Source organism: Grus americana, chromosome 1, assembly GCF_028858705.1.
Source record: "Grus americana isolate bGruAme1 chromosome 1, bGruAme1.mat, whole genome shotgun sequence".
NCBI lineage: Eukaryota > Metazoa > Chordata > Aves > Gruiformes > Gruidae > Grus > Grus americana.
Window position 1 is genome coordinate 48,579,340 of NC_072852.1, and position 16,145 is coordinate 48,595,484.

Below are 16,145 nucleotides of genomic sequence, written 5' to 3' on the forward strand. Positions count from 1 at the left end.
CCGCCGGCTCATGGCCCCGGCCGGACGGCCGACCGCTCGCCGGGGACGGCGGGGCGGGGCGGGGCGCGGGGCGGTCGCCTCTCTCCAGCAGCCCTCAGCGAGGCGCTGGCTCCACCGCCCGGCGGGGCCCGGCCGCGGGCCTGGGGCAGCTCCGCTTTCCACAGCGGCGGCTCCCGCCGCGGCAGGGCCGCCCCGCCCCAGCTGTGCTCGGCGCCGGGCTGAGGCGGCCGCGTGGTGGCCCGGTGCGCGCCGCGGCGGCGGCCGTTAGCCGGTGGCGGTGCCGTTCCCCTGGCCGGGCAGCCTTTCCTCAGGCTGTCTTTTCTGCTTGCCGGGGTGCCGCGGGCCTGGGGCGTGGAGGCCCTGTCCCCAGGCTGGGTGCGGGGACCTCTCCGTGCCCGATTTGGCCTCCGTCAGGACAGCTGCCTCCTCTTGCTTGTTACCCAGGCTCTCCGCCTCGGTACACGGCCCTGGCCCCGTCTGTGGCGGGTTGACCCTGCCGGCACGCCAGGTGCCCACCAAAGCTGCTCTGTCACTCCCCTCCTCATTTAGGACCAAGCCAATCCCAGTGGGGTAATGAGAAATAAACCCGAAACCTTAAAACACCTTCCCCCGCCCCCCCCTTCCGCCCAGGCTCAAGTTCTCACCTGCTTTTGCTCTACCTCCTCCCCGCGAGCGGTACAGGGGGACGGGGAGTCGGGGTTGCGCTCAGTTCATCCCATGTTCTCTCTGCCGCCCCTTCCTCTTCACGCTCTTCCCCTGCTCCAGCGTGGGGTCCCTTCCACAGGAGACAGGCATAGAATCACAGCTTGCTTTGGGTTGGAAGATCACCTAGTTCCAAGCCCCCTGCCATGGGCAGGGACACCCTCCACTAGACCACGTTGCCCAAAGGCCCATCCAACCTGGCCTTGAACACTTCCAGGGAGGGGGCATCCACAGCTTCTCTGGGCAACCTGTTCCAGTGCCTCACCACCCTCACAGTGAAGAATTTCTTTCTCATATCTAATCTAAGTCTACCCTCCTGCAGTTTAAACCCTTTAGCCGTCGCCCTGTCAGTACATGCCCTTGTAAACAGTCCCTCTCCAGCTTTCCTGTAGGCCCCCTTCAGGTACTGGAAGGCTGCTCTAAGGTCTCCCCAGAGCCTTCTCTTCTCCAGGCTGAACAACCCCACCTCTCCCAGCTGGTCTTCATAGGAGAGGGGCTCCAGCCCTCTGACCAGCTTTGTGGCCCTCCTCTGGACTCGCTCCAACAGCTCCATGTCCTTCTAATGTTGGGGCCCCCAGAGCTGGATGCAGTCCTCCAGGTGGGGTCTCACAAGAGCGGAGTAGAGGGGCAGAATCCCCTCCCTCGACCTGCTGGTCACACTTCTTTTGATGCAGCCCAGGATACGGTTGGCTTTCTGGGCCGCAAGCGCGCATCGCCGGCTCTTGTTGAGCTTCTCATCGATCAACACCCCCAAGTCCTTCTCCTCAGGGCTGCTCTCAATCCATTCTCCACTGCCCAGCCTGCAGCTGTGCTTGGGATCACCCCAACCCATGTGCGGGACCTTGCCCTTGGCCTTGTGAAACTTCACGTGGTTTGCACGGCCCCACCTCTCAAGCCTGTCAAGGTCCCTCTGGATGGCCCAGAGCTCCTTGTTCAGCCATGCAGGCCTCCTGGTGTTTTTGCCTGACTTCCTCTTTGTTGGGATGCATCGCTCCTGAGCTTGGAAGAGGTGATCCTTGAATGCTAAGCAGCTTTCTTGGGCCCCTCTTCCTTCCAGGGCTTTATCCCATGGTACGCTACCAAGCAGGTCCCTGAAGAGACCAAAGTCTGCTCTCCTGAAGTCCAGGGTAGGGAGCTTGCTGTGCGCCCTCCTCACTGCCCTGAGGATCTTGACCTCCACCCTCTCCTGGTCACTGCCGCCAAGGCTGCCCTTGAGCTTCACGTCTAAATCATCTAACAGTTTAGTAAAGAAAAAGGAATCAGCCAACTGTTTTCTCAAAATACCTTTGCCTGTTCCTGTCTTAGGGGAATTTCTTGGCTCCTCAGAAATCCATTTCTGCTCCTACCTGTCTATAGAGGGCCTCATCCGCTCAGTCTTCCTGGTCGGGTGGCCTGTAGCAGACCCCAGCTATAATGTCCCCTGTCCCAGCCCTCCCTTTAATGCTGACCCATAAGAGAGCACGGGCTCTCCACGGGGTCACAGCTGCCTTTGGGCATCCACCTTCTCCGGCACAGGGTCCTCCACGGGCTGCAGGTGGATGTCTGCTCCACCAACAACCTCCATGGGCTGTGGGGGGACAGCCTGCCTCACCGTGGTCCTCTCCATGGGCTGCAGGGAAATCTCTGCCCCAGTGCCCGGACCACCTCCTCCCCCTCCTTCCTCACTGACCTCGGTGCCTGCAGAGTTGTTCCCCTCACACATTCTCACTCCTCTCTCTGGCTGCCGTTGCCCAGCAGCCCTCTCCCCTCCTTAACAAAGTTCTCACAGAGGTGCTACCACCGTCGCTGATGGGCTCGGCCTTGGCCAGCAGTGAGTCTCTCTCGGAGCCAGCTGGCATTTGCTGTAGTGGACATGGGGGCAGCTTCTAGCAGCTTCTCACAGAAGCCACCCCTCTGGATCCCCGCTACCAAACCCGGGCCGTGCAAAGCCGGGACAGAATGAGTTCCTCCTGACTGTGCCTTCTTCTGTGCCTCACTGAGGCACAGCTACACAGCTAAGAAGAGCCCCTGTTTGGATAGCTCTTGGCAGCGTTAACACTTTCTTACTCGGGCTGCTCCTGCCCGCTGGCAGTTCATTATTCATGGCCCTCGCCTGCTTTCCGGCATGTTCCTTCCCCTGTGTGCCCCAGTCAGCTGTAGGGCTTACGGACCTGTGGGAGCCCCTTCACTCACATCGTTTCTCGCTTCACAGCTCTTCGGGCCATCTCCTGATACCTGAGTCACAAACAAATTGATCGGCTCCTCGAGAGACCTGAAGACTTCCAGTCATTTCAATGTCTCCGTGCTTCTCCCCCAGCTTGGGCATAACCACCGCTGAGCCAGCCTCGTACCATTTGTGCCCGTGGAGTCTCTGGCACCGGAAGTGTTCAGCTCCAAGTCACTGATGTCACTCAGTGTGGGAACTGTGACCCCCTGTCCTGGGGATCACAGCCTGCCTGACCGTTTTCCAGGACTGAAACTTCCTTTCCCCGCCTAGATATTGTCTGTTCAGAGGCAGCCTCGGACGGGAGCGAGAACAGAGGTCTTAATTAGGGACACAAGTGTACGCTCTTCTTTCTGCTTTAGCTGTGGCACTGGACATCATGGAAGCAAGAAAAAGCAATGAACCCCAACAACGTCAGCCGTTAACAGCTAGCAGTGTACTAACACGAAGCAGCAAGTTTCTCCATCCAAAGAAAGAGGTGCTGCAAGAAAAACATGGGCCAACAGGATTTTGGTTGAAAACCTAGTCAAAGGATAAGGATAAGCAAGAAGTTGGGTATTCTTGTAGCCCTGCCAAATGGGTTTGTTCCGGTTTACGTTAAAGAAACACCAGAAGGGGAGACCCTTTGAAACGGTCCGATTTTCCGTACTCTACTCTGAAGCAAGGGAGAGAGAGGAAGGTGTTCAAGCTGGACAGGCCACATAGCACCATCATGCTGATGTCACGAGCTGGAGGAGCAGTTGGGAGCTTTCGTAACGTAACATTCTATACCGGCTAGCAACTGCCTTCGTCCGTTCAGCAAGCCCGGAGAAGGTAGCAGCTCCTCCGTTCCAGCGTCTTTCGCCATCTGTTGGAGTTTTGTTTCCAAAAAGGTCTGAAGGTCCAGGTTTGGAAAGAGAACTACTGCTTTCAGGACACGATTACAAGTTGCCTGAATGTTGAGAGCTCTAACTTTTTCGTGTATGTTCTGCCAGCAGTAGGAGAGTGGAGGAGAAGCCCGAGAGCTGGAAATGGCCGCAGCTGGGAATGAACGCTCTTTCCATGTTTGTTCCCCCTACGCACAGGTAAATGCTGTAGATTGTAGAGTGGTTTGTACCCTTGATTCTCCTGACATATCCGTCTTGAAAGGGAGGGTGGTTACGTAAAGTTAGACGTCGCTATGCCACTCTGCGTGGGTCCTGGCCCCATCTGTAGATCAAACAGCTGATTTTCAGAAGCAGTGAGAAGAGCTCACGATCATCTAAACACCCAGCTGTCCCGACGACAGTCCAGAAGTGGCATGTTTTGGAGATGCTGCTCTGAGACCCAGCTGCTAACGTCTGGAACTGGGTGGAACTTCCCGTCACGTATTCAACTATTTTCAAGTGTGACTTTGATGTCCTTTAAAAAATGACATAGAAACTCATTAAGAAACCGCCGGTAACCCACGATACTGCACGCACTGCAGTACAGTAAGGAGACTGCTTTGCTCCTATTCTCATCTACAGACATCACGAAAGCTCCCTTGCCCTAGCTCAAGGTAACTTTAGAGTTACCTGGAGCTTAAGATAACTTTACATGTTCGAAAGTAGCAGCGCGTGGTCCCACAGAATCTTAGTCATATGTTCACAGCAGTACGCTGTATATGAATCCATTTAGTCCCGTTTTATTGCTGTACTGACAGTATCTGAAACCTCTTTTCTCCTGCAGCAGAAGTACAGCAACATCCCCTGTTTCTGGGAAAAACAACCATCAGGCTGCTTGAGGATCAGTTGCGCCTTCCATCACAGCAAACCTCGCAGCATAAATGGACTTTTTTTGCCGCCGAGTAACAGTGAGTAAAAATATTTTCTCAGCCGTTTGTCCAGTAGAGCTCTTAAGTAAGTGCACAAAAACGTCCTTCCAGCGCTTACGTAGCGTACGTGCAGGTGAAGAAATGTACCATGGCAAATCAATCAGGTATGATCCGCTATGCCGGCAAGTTGAAGGCAAAGAAAGGAATTGGATTGGCATTTGAATAGGGTTGCCATATGACTTTTTTTAGCTGTCTGCTTACGAATCTTTGTAACTATCGGTGACATGAAAGGTGAAGTCACAAAAGGCAGTTTAGGTTGCTAAGATCCATGGAGTAAAAATGTTGCCTTCCTTGGGTATTTGCTAGATGAAATCTCTCCAGGAGTGAAAATGGTTAGTGGGCAGGTAAGCACTTAAGAGAAATGAAAAGCAGCGTGTGTGGTTGGAGGGAGGAGGTTGTTAGGGCCACCAGCAGCAGTATCTGTTGATAGAGCACAACATGTTATATGGATGAGACACCCCTTGTAGAGACAACATCAGATTACAGTGCTGTGTGTGCAGATGTATTTCCAGTTTGTCGTTTGGAATAAATTAATAAATTAAATCAATAAATACATTACTAATGAAATGAATAAATAAAGGCTCTACCAAGTTAAGTGTTGTATCTTAATTTCTCTTGCACGAGATACAACAAATCTGGTCTGCAGGTGTGCTACTAAAATGCCTTTAACATGATACACATGCTGCTCATAGGCAAGCAAGAGATGCACAAGAATCTGGTTGAGTGTAAATTAATGTCATGAACTTCATATTCCTTCTCAAAATCTACACTTTGCACTTAGTAGAGAGAGTTGTGGTTCAGAAGATTTTGAGAGAAAAAATTGTCGACAAGCTAAAAATTGGTACTCCTGTGCTTAGCGTTGCTAAACTCTTCAAAATCGATGCCATGGCCTGCCTATTATTCAGCATGCTTAAAATATTTTCACAGGTGGGGTTCTAAACTCATTGACTCACTTCAGCCCCCGTATTACTAATCCCATGTTGTCCCATAGTGTAAATATCTGCCTGCTTTTTCAGACTTTCTGTACTTGGAAGACGCTCTTTTGCCGACCTCAGCAGAAGATTTTTCGGAAAAGGCACAATCCGTCTATTTAATGACTCCTTCAGTATGGCAATGATTTCAAGAAGATACCTGCTGGCCTGAACCTGGATTTGATCTTCCAGTTCCCTCCTAACAAAATGAATGTAATGTTCTTTCCTGCAGATGCCCCATTGCAACAAGGTGTCCAAGAAGGGATTCCGCACCCAGCCCATGGTCAAGAGTCACTCAGAAATCAAAAGAATATTTTACGACCAATTCACCCTCCACTGACTATACACCTCAACGATGAAGACGACGATGAGGACGATGATGAAGAGGAGGAGAACGGTAAACAATTTTTTCTTTCGTTTACCGGGGGGTAGAAGGGGGTTTTCCACTCTCGCAATGCACTTTGCAACTCGTTTATTAGCATAACCATCAAACCATCCTCTTTTGAGAAAAGAGGTCTTGACGGGTTTTTGACATAATCTCCAAACTATTGGAACTGGTAGTCACTCTTCAAAATTTCTCAAAATTTGGGGACAAAATGACAAGTTCAGGAGGTGGTACTTCTTCTCTGGGAAACAAACTTTTGAACAGGGGCTGTACACTCTCCTCACTGAAGGTGAAGTCACAGGTTGGTTTACAAAAGGTAGCTGTGTGACTTCCCCTTAAATACTTTGCTCAAAGTATTTACCTATTAAACTGTCTTTCTTTCAAGCCACGAGTTTTCTCACTTTTTCTCTGCCGATTCTCTCCCCCATCCCACCATGGAGGGCAGGTTTCTCATGCTGACTAGAAGCCTTGTTTCACTGATTTCCTAAACTCTGTAGGCGGTCTCATTTTACTACAGAAAGATATTCTTCAATCTAGCAAAGAGAATCCCCTCAAAACTCTTCATTAGTTTAACCGAGTGTGTATGTGTATACATTTATTGCTATATTAGATTTTATTTAGGTTTTGAAATGTAGTTAAACCGTTGACTGAGAGACTCCTTGGGAAGGAATGAACCGTGCAGTCCCAGGGGGTGAAAGCGAGAGACCGACCTGCTCTCATGCGTGCACTCCGCAAATTCCTGTGCTAGTTCTCAGGCCGCCCCAAGCTGCTTTTCACTTTCCCCCTGCCCTTCGGGGCTGCCTGTTAGCGCTTCCTAACTCGGTTTCAGTCCGAGTAAGCCACCTCAATTTAAACAGTATAAAAAGGAGGGCTTTGCTGATCTTAGCGGCCTTAACTGAGACAGACAAGGAGCACTCCCTTCACCAGCTCTGCCGGCAGACATTGCAGCAGAGGAACTTTGGGCAGAGCTTGTTGTATACGTGTTGGAACTGCAATTCCACTGCAGCTGGAAACTCCTGCTATTCAGGAATCATTTTTCTGTCCAGAATCAGAGGTTGCCGTCAGAAAAAAACAAACCCTGACCACAATGAAACTCACGTTGGTTTTTGACCATTAAGAATTGTTGAAGGTCTTTGTATAGATACCGCGTAACCTTTTAAAAATACTGCCTACAGGTGCTCCTGACTGGGTGCCTCAGACTGCTGCAGACCTTGAAGAGGAAAGAGCAATAAAGGAAATATGCTATCAATCTGGTAAGTAGGAAATCAGTCACTCTTTCCTAAACAGCAATATAGTCACTCTTTCCTAAACAGCAATACTGCCGATACAGTAAACATTGGGTTTTTTCCTCCCCTGGGGGTATGTTTAGGAGAGTATTACGGGATTCAGTACCCTCAGGAACACCAATCAACAAAAACTGTGTCTTCACCTCGGGAAAACGAGCTACTACCCTGGGAAGCTACCGAGCGAGACTTGCAGGCAGGCAAGTGCTTTTCATCTTCTGGGACATCGTTTACCACTTTTTAAATTACTGTTACAGGGAGAAACTACTCCATAGCTTGCCCCTCCTCCCCTCTTCTTTAATGTAGTGACAATGAAGGATAGCGTATTACAAAGAGCGTCAACAGACTTCACTACTTTTTCCCCATATACATGGGTAGTGTCACACACGTGGCGACTACCTGCGTCCACTGGCGAGGGAAAAGGTAGAAATGGGCTATTAAGCCTATGTCTACTTTCCTGAGACACACGACAGACGTGGTCTTCCCTACAATTTTTCCTCACGACCAAGATTTATGTCACCTCATTGAGATAGACTTAGACTATCGACAAGGAAATCAGTAACAAACAGGCAAATACAGGTTCTAATATAGGTCTGTCTTTAGAATTAGATACATTCAGAGAAAAGGATAGAGATGTTTCCCCAAAGCATTTCTTCCAGACAGTTCTCTGAGGTTTTTGGTACCACAATGACATGCATCTTGAAAATACCAGAAATTCAGTCAGATAGGATCACTGAGGGAGGAAGAGAATGGCAGCGCCATTCCCTGGGCTTACACACAAGCAGCTAAACCACTCTCTCTGTTGCCCTTCCAGGCGACGGTGATACAGTTCCTACAACATTTAAGAATGCAAAAGGAGAAGGAGAGAGCTCAGGAACGACAGTACCAGCAGAGACCATTCCCAGAACAGATCGTGGATCCTTTGAAAACGGAGGTAATACACTTTAGCATCAGCTTCTCTTTGCTGAACATCATGTGCTAAGTAAAAAAACCTGAACGTGCACGCATTAAGCTTCACCATTTTAGATCTGAGTTATTCTTTCTTTGTTATGTTCTAGAGACTCTTTCTCACGCTGCACCATTACCTATAACAATCAAAACCACTCTTTACCATTCTGCTTGGGTTAGCATCATTCTAGGAAAAAAAAATCCTCTATGCTGATTCCAATTGAATTTTTCCTGCTTAATTTTGGAAAAGAATTGCTTCTGTGAAGTTATAAAACAGACATGTCCGCAGTAGAATACCCTTACCACTAGGTACGTTGACATCGGAGCTAAAGCCAATGTGACAAGGTTGAAGCTTTGGCCGTTCACTGGTAGTGCTGCAATGCTCCTTGGCACCACGTCAGCAACGCCAGGTCAGCTGTTACAAGCATGCCTGGGCCCATGCTGTAAACTGTATCACCGATGTGCCTGAGGATTAAACTTATATCAAGTTATAAACTGAAGTTAGTTTGCATGCCACATCATTTCAGTTGTTCAGCTCGCAGGACAACACGTAGCTCAACTGACGATGCAGCCGAGCCAGAGGAAAAGCGTGCCTCATGTGCAGCACGTGAGAAATAAGCACCGGTAGGCAGGACCATGCTAATTAAGGTTCCTGGTTTGTTGCTAACTGAGTTACCTTGTAGCGACACACAGACCAGGGTTGTCACCCTATGCTCTGGAGTCCCTTTGCATTGGGTTCCCATTTAGATGGTACACTTTGACTTTGGAAAAGGATTTGTTCCCCCTGTGACACGCACATAAATTGCATGCAGCTTTTGATTCGCAGTGATTACAAACGCGTATGTGGATTAAAGCCAATGTTTGTACTTTTAAACTGTAAACCCAAAATACAGTATTCATGAAGATTTGCAAATTCATAATGAGAAGCATTCTAAGCCAGAAGCAGTCAAAGACATTGAACGAGTCCAACATCTTTGTGTTTATAGTCAATTTTTGAGTTTCCTTGCGAGATTTTGCAACGGTGAACTCTTCTAGAGGAACCATAACCGCTTCCGCTTTCCTTCTGAGGAACGGCACTTTTAACATGTACAGCCCAAGAAGACCTGTGTATGAAGTGGGAGATCTGCTTTAAAAAAAAAAACCAAAACCAAAAACCAAAAAAAATTCCCAAAAAACCCAACCAAACAAAAAAGCATTTTTGGAGGAGAAGATTGTGCCTGCTTTTGCAAAAAGTAAATATGCGCTATTTTAATCCCTCAGGAACCAATCGCATGGAGCGGGTAAAGAACTATCCCGGTAAAGAAGCAAAGGAGAAGCAATGGATTTCCGAGGGAGAAAGCAAGTCCCATAACACAGGAACAGGAAAAGGTATTTTGAGAAAACAGTTGGCTTATTCCTTCTTGTTTACTCAACTCACAGATGACTTGGCAGGACCTAGTTAATTTCTGTTCTTAGTGTCAGATAGGGACAGTCTGAGTTTGCTGCTTCTCTTTTAGGAATTCACACTCCAGACCCCAAAGCAAAACCACGTCGCCAACAAAGGGGTCAAAGTAAGGACGATGAAGCTGCTTCTGCTATTCCTCCAGTGAGAGAAACTAGAAGAGACACTTATTTCAGTTCTTCAGAACCTCGAAGATCAGCATATGTAGTCTACCGTACTGCCACCGTCACCCAAGAACCAAAGTGCAATGGACCGACAGGTGGGTTCCTGCTTACACAGGATCCTTAAATGTTAAGAAAGTGATTTCATCTTGCCCGTTTCAGTCACCTCTCTTAAGCTGGGCTGAATCTCCACCTAGAGGTGCCTCCCTGTCTTAATTGCCAATCAAAGGAGCCTCCTTCAGACACAGTAACCCCCACTTTCAGACAAATGAAGTGAAGCAAAAGGAATCCCAGCATCACCGCTTCGTCTCAGGGGCGAATAGTTGTGGGGTTTTTCTTTTTCTTTCATAGAGATTACAGAGAGAACATTCTCAATGCGAAGAACACATCTTATCAAATTTCCAGGTTGAGAAAGGATATAGCGTTTAAAGAAAAAAAAAAGAACCCCCCCCCCCCAAAAAAAAAGGCGATCACCATTTTTGTCGTAAAAACCACCATTAGCACTTTCGCTACCTTTCTTTTCAGCAGTACCTGAGCCGTATGCTGGGAAATGCTCCAAACAAAAGAATCAGCTTGACGCAAATAGAAGATTTTGGACCCAAACCGAAAGCTATGGTAAGACTCACAGGCTGTGTGCAAAAGGAAAAAATTAGGACTATTGTGGAATTAGTACTTTGAATTAATGGAATTAATCTGGAATTAACAGAAAACCAGAGTATTCATAATAATGATTTCTAACCGAGTTTTACAGAAAACTAGTCAGTCATTGGGCAGCATACTCTGACGCAAAATCAACCACCTAGTACAAAAACATAACACTGCCTTGCATCTAGCGCTTTCCCAAGCAGGGACAAAAAAGGAGACCGGATTGTGGAGTAGTCTAATCTAAAAGCAACTGATGCCTTTGGGCAGGTTGTCTACACAGGAACATTCACTTTGTCCAAGTCAAGGACGTCCGTGGCACAATCCGCCTCCTTTGGAAGATCCTGTGAGCCTGATGGAAACGCTGCGAGATTACAGATGATCTTTAGAGTTCTAGGGGCAAAATCTATATTTAATACTACCTTGTATTTCAGAGGTGGTGTCTGAGTCACCCAATGTATGCATTGATACTTCAGCTAATGTAATATTTAATTCGCATACCAGGCTAAGAGAGTCTTTCCCTATATTGCAGCTGAAATTAAGAAACAGTGCTTGTCTTTTTTCTACAGACAAATATACTTCAGGCTCTTACAATGCACCAACTTGGAGGAAAAGAAATCCACACCCTAAAACGTTCTCAAAGTCTAAAACAACCAGTCAGGTAACTGAGATTAGAACCTCTATCTTGCGTCTTCTGTTGGAAGTCTAATTCTTAACACCTTTTGAACAGAGCATAGACTTTCCCTCTAATAAGTGATGCACAACATGTTCTGCCTATCTATTTTGACAACAGAGCCAAGAAGACAGGGAAGTGAACAGGAAAGGAGAGCGATACATAGACAGGAGAAAGAGATGAAGCCAGTTCTTCGACTTACAAGAGCAATCGAAATTGAAATGCGGAAATTATCAGCCGGAAAATCCAAAGAGGACACAATTGCAAATTCCAAAAATAAGATGCAGGAAGTACACGACAATGTTTCAAAACTGATTGAAAACACAAAATATACGTTCTGTGTGATCACAGATCCACTAAGTTTAATTTGTTATGAAAATTTGACTGTTGAAATGACTTTTGCAGACGATGTTTTAAGGCATAATTTCTGAGATGAATAAATACTAGCACTTTTTCACTTTGCAGTTTCAGAGGTCTTTTAATGCAATGCATCTTCTCGTTTCCTCCCAACCTCCACACTTCTGTTACTCTTCCCCAAAGAAATTACACACCCTTTACTATACAAGTTCTAGTGTGCAAGGCAGAACTACCAACCGGACATTTTAGAACCAGAGTAGTTCCTTGACTGGCACCTTCACTGCAACCAACCTATAAACACCTACTATCTTTACGGTAACTACCACTTTGCGGTCAAGATGTTTAATGACAGGTGAAGTCACAACAGCTGTAATCCAATAGAGCACACAATAGAAGTGAAACCTAAGTGAAACAAGGCTTCTAGTCAGCACGAGAAACCTGCCCTCCACGGTGGGATGGGGGAGAGAATCGGAAGAGAAAAAGTGAGAAAACTCGGGGCTTGAAATAAAGACACGTTAATAGGTAAAACAAAAGCCACACGCGCAAGCAAAGCAAGACAAGGAAATGGCTCACCACTTCCCATCGGCAGGCAGGTGTTCAGCCATCCCCAGGAAAGCAGGGCTCCATCACGCGTTAACGGTGACTTGGGAAGAAAAAAATGCCACCGCTCTGAGTTTACCCCCTTTCTTCTTCTTCTTCTTCTTCTTCTTCCCAAAGCCCCTTATATGCTGAGCATGACCTCCTATGGTATGCAATATCCCTTTAGTCGGCTGGGGTCAGCCGTCCCGGCTGTGTCCCCTCCCAACTTCTTGTGCACCCCCAGCTACCCGCTGGTGGGGGGGGGTGAGAAGCAGAAAAGGCCTTGACGCTGCCTGAGCACTGCTCAGCAGTAACCAAAATATCCCAGTATTAGCAACACTGTTTTCAGCACAAATCCACAGCACAGCCCCACACTGTGCAGAAAAATAACTCTATCCTAGCCAAAACCTAGTGCAGGGAGGTCCCCTTACATGACCACCATCAGGATGGCATTGGTACTCAGAGCTGAACAACGAAGTTACTGACGTTTTGGCAATCGTTTCAGCTCTTCCATCCAGAACCCAAACACCCAGGGGAGAAAGTCACCCAGCCGACACACAGCAGTAGCTGCTGCTCCTGCTGCTGCTGCTGCTACTAAAACCAGGAAACACGACCCGCAGGCCCACAGCCAGACAGGTGAATGCCACCCCAATCACAACAAGAAATAACTGTGATTGGGCACCATGACTTACTGCTTTCACCTTGCTAAGTATTGCACCTCTTGCTGCCTCCGATGAATGCTTCTGTCATAAGTCCGATATTCCTCTGATCACCAAATAAAACTGTTGAAAGAAAAGAAAGAAAAGAAAGAAGAAAAATGGGAGCGCAGCTTATTTTTCCCCCACGAGGCTCACAAGCTCCCAGGGCCGTCATGTTGGAGCGGCCTCGTTCCTTGCCCTGGCTGTTCCCTACACTTGGAAAAAGCAAACGCAACCTCAGGGCCAACACCTGGGTGCACCTGGCAGGAAAGGAGGGGGACAGAGCTGAAACGGCCCCCAAACGACCTTCCTTTCCCGCCTTCTAGGGGGGAGCCCTACGGAAACCTCTACCGTGCCTTTCGCTCCAGACCTGCGGCGACACTTCCCGCCGCCTGGGTCTCCCCCTCCCCGCAGCCGGCCCGGGCCGGGCCGGGCGGACCTGGCACGGTCGGTGCTGCTGCCTGTCCCGGCCCCGCCGCCGGCACTGCGGCCCCGCCCGCCTCCCGCCCGGCCCCGTGCCGCCCCGGCCACCTGGCGCTCCCGCTTGGCCGACGGCTCCTCCTTCACCTCGGTCACGAACAGACACGGCACCTTCCGCTGCACCGCGCCCCGCCGGCTCATGGCCCCGGCCGGACGGCCGACCGCTCGCCGGGGACGGCGGGGCGGGGCGGGGCGCGGGGCGGTCGCCTCTCTCCAGCAGCCCTCAGCGAGGCGCTGGCTCCACCGCCCGGCGGGGCCCGGCCGCGGGCCTGGGGCAGCTCCGCTTTCCACAGCGGCGGCTCCCGCCGCGGCAGGGCCGCCCCGCCCCAGCTGTGCTCGGCGCCGGGCTGAGGCGGCCGCGTGGTGGCCCGGTGCGCGCCGCGGCGGCGGCCGTTAGCCGGTGGCGGTGCCGTTCCCCTGGCCGGGCAGCCTTTCCTCAGGCTGTCTTTTCTGCTTGCCGGGGTGCCGCGGGCCTGGGGCGTGGAGGCCCTGTCCCCAGGCTGGGTGCGGGGACCTCTCCGTGCCCGATTTGGCCTCCGTCAGGACAGCTGCCTCCTCTTGCTTGTTACCCAGGCTCTCCGCCTCGGTACACGGCCCTGGCCCCGTCTGTGGCGGGTTGACCCTGCCGGCACGCCAGGTGCCCACCAAAGCTGCTCTGTCACTCCCCTCCTCATTTAGGACCAAGCCAATCCCAGTGGGGTAATGAGAAATAAACCCGAAACCTTAAAACACCTTCCCCCGCCCCCCCTTCCGCCCAGGCTCAAGTTCTCACCTGCTTTTGCTCTACCTCCTCCCCGCGAGCGGTACAGGGGGACGGGGAGTCGGGGTTGCGCTCAGTTCATCCCATGTTCTCTCTGCCGCCCCTTCCTCTTCACGCTCTTCCCCTGCTCCAGCGTGGGGTCCCTTCCACAGGAGACAGGCATAGAATCACAGCTTGCTTTGGGTTGGAAGATCACCTAGTTCCAAGCCCCCTGCCATGGGCAGGGACACCCTCCACTAGACCACGTTGCCCAAAGGCCCATCCAACCTGGCCTTGAACACTTCCAGGGAGGGGGCATCCACAGCTTCTCTGGGCAACCTGTTCCAGTGCCTCACCACCCTCACAGTGAAGAATTTCTTTCTCATATCTAATCTAAGTCTACCCTCCTGCAGTTTAAACCCTTTAGCCGTCGCCCTGTCAGTACATGCCCTTGTAAACAGTCCCTCTCCAGCTTTCCTGTAGGCCCCCTTCAGGTACTGGAAGGCTGCTCTAAGGTCTCCCCAGAGCCTTCTCTTCTCCAGGCTGAACAACCCCACCTCTCCCAGCTGGTCTTCATAGGAGAGGGGCTCCAGCCCTCTGACCAGCTTTGTGGCCCTCCTCTGGACTCGCTCCAACAGCTCCATGTCCTTCTAATGTTGGGGCCCCCAGAGCTGGATGCAGTCCTCCAGGTGGGGTCTCACAAGAGCGGAGTAGAGGGGCAGAATCCCCTCCCTCGACCTGCTGGTCACACTTCTTTTGATGCAGCCCAGGATACGGTTGGCTTTCTGGGCCGCAAGCGCGCATCGCCGGCTCTTGTTGAGCTTCTCATCGATCAACACCCCCAAGTCCTTCTCCTCAGGGCTGCTCTCAATCCATTCTCCACTGCCCAGCCTGCAGCTGTGCTTGGGATCACCCCAACCCATGTGCGGGACCTTGCCCTTGGCCTTGTGAAACTTCACGTGGTTTGCACGGCCCCACCTCTCAAGCCTGTCAAGGTCCCTCTGGATGGCCCAGAGCTCCTTGTTCAGCCATGCAGGCCTCCTGGTGTTTTTGCCTGACTTCCTCTTTGTTGGGATGCATCGCTCCTGAGCTTGGAAGAGGTGATCCTTGAATGCTAAGCAGCTTTCTTGGGCCCCTCTTCCTTCCAGGGCTTTATCCCATGGTACGCTACCAAGCAGGTCCCTGAAGAGACCAAAGTCTGCTCTCCTGAAGTCCAGGGTAGGGAGCTTGCTGTGCGCCCTCCTCACTGCCCTGAGGATCTTGACCTCCACCCTCTCCTGGTCACTGCCGCCAAGGCTGCCCTTGAGCTTCACGTCTAAATCATCTAACAGTTTAGTAAAGAAAAAGGAATCAGCCAACTGTTTTCTCAAAATACCTTTGCCTGTTCCTGTCTTAGGGGAATTTCTTGGCTCCTCAGAAATCCATTTCTGCTCCTACCTGTCTATAGAGGGCCTCATCCGCTCAGTCTTCCTGGTCGGGTGGCCTGTAGCAGACCCCAGCTATAATGTCCCCTGTCCCAGCCCTCCCTTTAATGCTGACCCATAAGAGAGCACGGGCTCTCCACGGGGTCACAGCTGCCTTTGGGCATCCACCTTCTCCGGCACAGGGTCCTCCACGGGCTGCAGGTGGATGTCTGCTCCACCAACAACCTCCATGGGCTGTGGGGGGACAGCCTGCCTCACCGTGGTCCTCTCCATGGGCTGCAGGGAAATCTCTGCCCCAGTGCCCGGACCACCTCCTCCCCCTCCTTCCTCACTGACCTCGGTGCCTGCAGAGTTGTTCCCCTCACACATTCTCACTCCTCTCTCTGGCTGCCGTTGCCCAGCAGCCCTCTCCCCTCCTTAACAAAGTTCTCACAGAGGTGCTACCACCGTCGCTGATGGGCTCGGCCTTGGCCAGCAGTGAGTCTCTCTCGGAGCCAGCTGGCATTTGCTGTAGTGGACATGGGGGCAGCTTCTAGCAGCTTCTCACAGAAGCCACCCCTCTGGATCCCCGCTACCAAACCCGGGCCGTGCAAAGCCGGGACAGAATGAGTTCCTCCTGACTGTG

At 50.8% G+C, this 16,145-nt stretch overlaps 1 protein-coding gene across 1 annotated transcript; it reads left to right on the plus strand.

The window, feature by feature from the left end:
- Window positions 1-3,915: 3,915 nt before the first annotated feature.
- On the plus strand, window positions 3,916-10,920 carry LOC129201542 (uncharacterized protein C12orf50 homolog). Its single transcript, XM_054812985.1, has 9 exons — window positions 3,916-3,969; window positions 4,595-4,718; window positions 5,943-6,107; window positions 7,271-7,348; window positions 7,465-7,578; window positions 8,193-8,312; window positions 9,587-9,694; window positions 9,823-10,026; window positions 10,841-10,920. The coding sequence occupies exons 1-9, from the start codon at window positions 3,916-3,918 to the stop codon at window positions 10,918-10,920; spliced, it is 1,047 nt and encodes a 348-aa protein (XP_054668960.1).
- The last annotated feature ends 5,225 nt before the right edge of the window (window positions 10,921-16,145 follow it).

Coding starts and splice junctions, on each gene's coding strand:
- LOC129201542 (XM_054812985.1), top strand. CDS start 3,916: ATGGCCGCAGCTGGGAATGAACGCTCTTTCCATGTTTGTTCCCCCTAC. Junction 6,108..7,270: donor TGATGAAGAGGAGGAGAACG/GTAAACAATTTT, acceptor TACTGCCTACAG/GTGCTCCTGACTGGGTGCCT. Junction 7,579..8,192: donor CGAGCGAGACTTGCAGGCAG/GCAAGTGCTTTT, acceptor TTGCCCTTCCAG/GCGACGGTGATACAGTTCCT.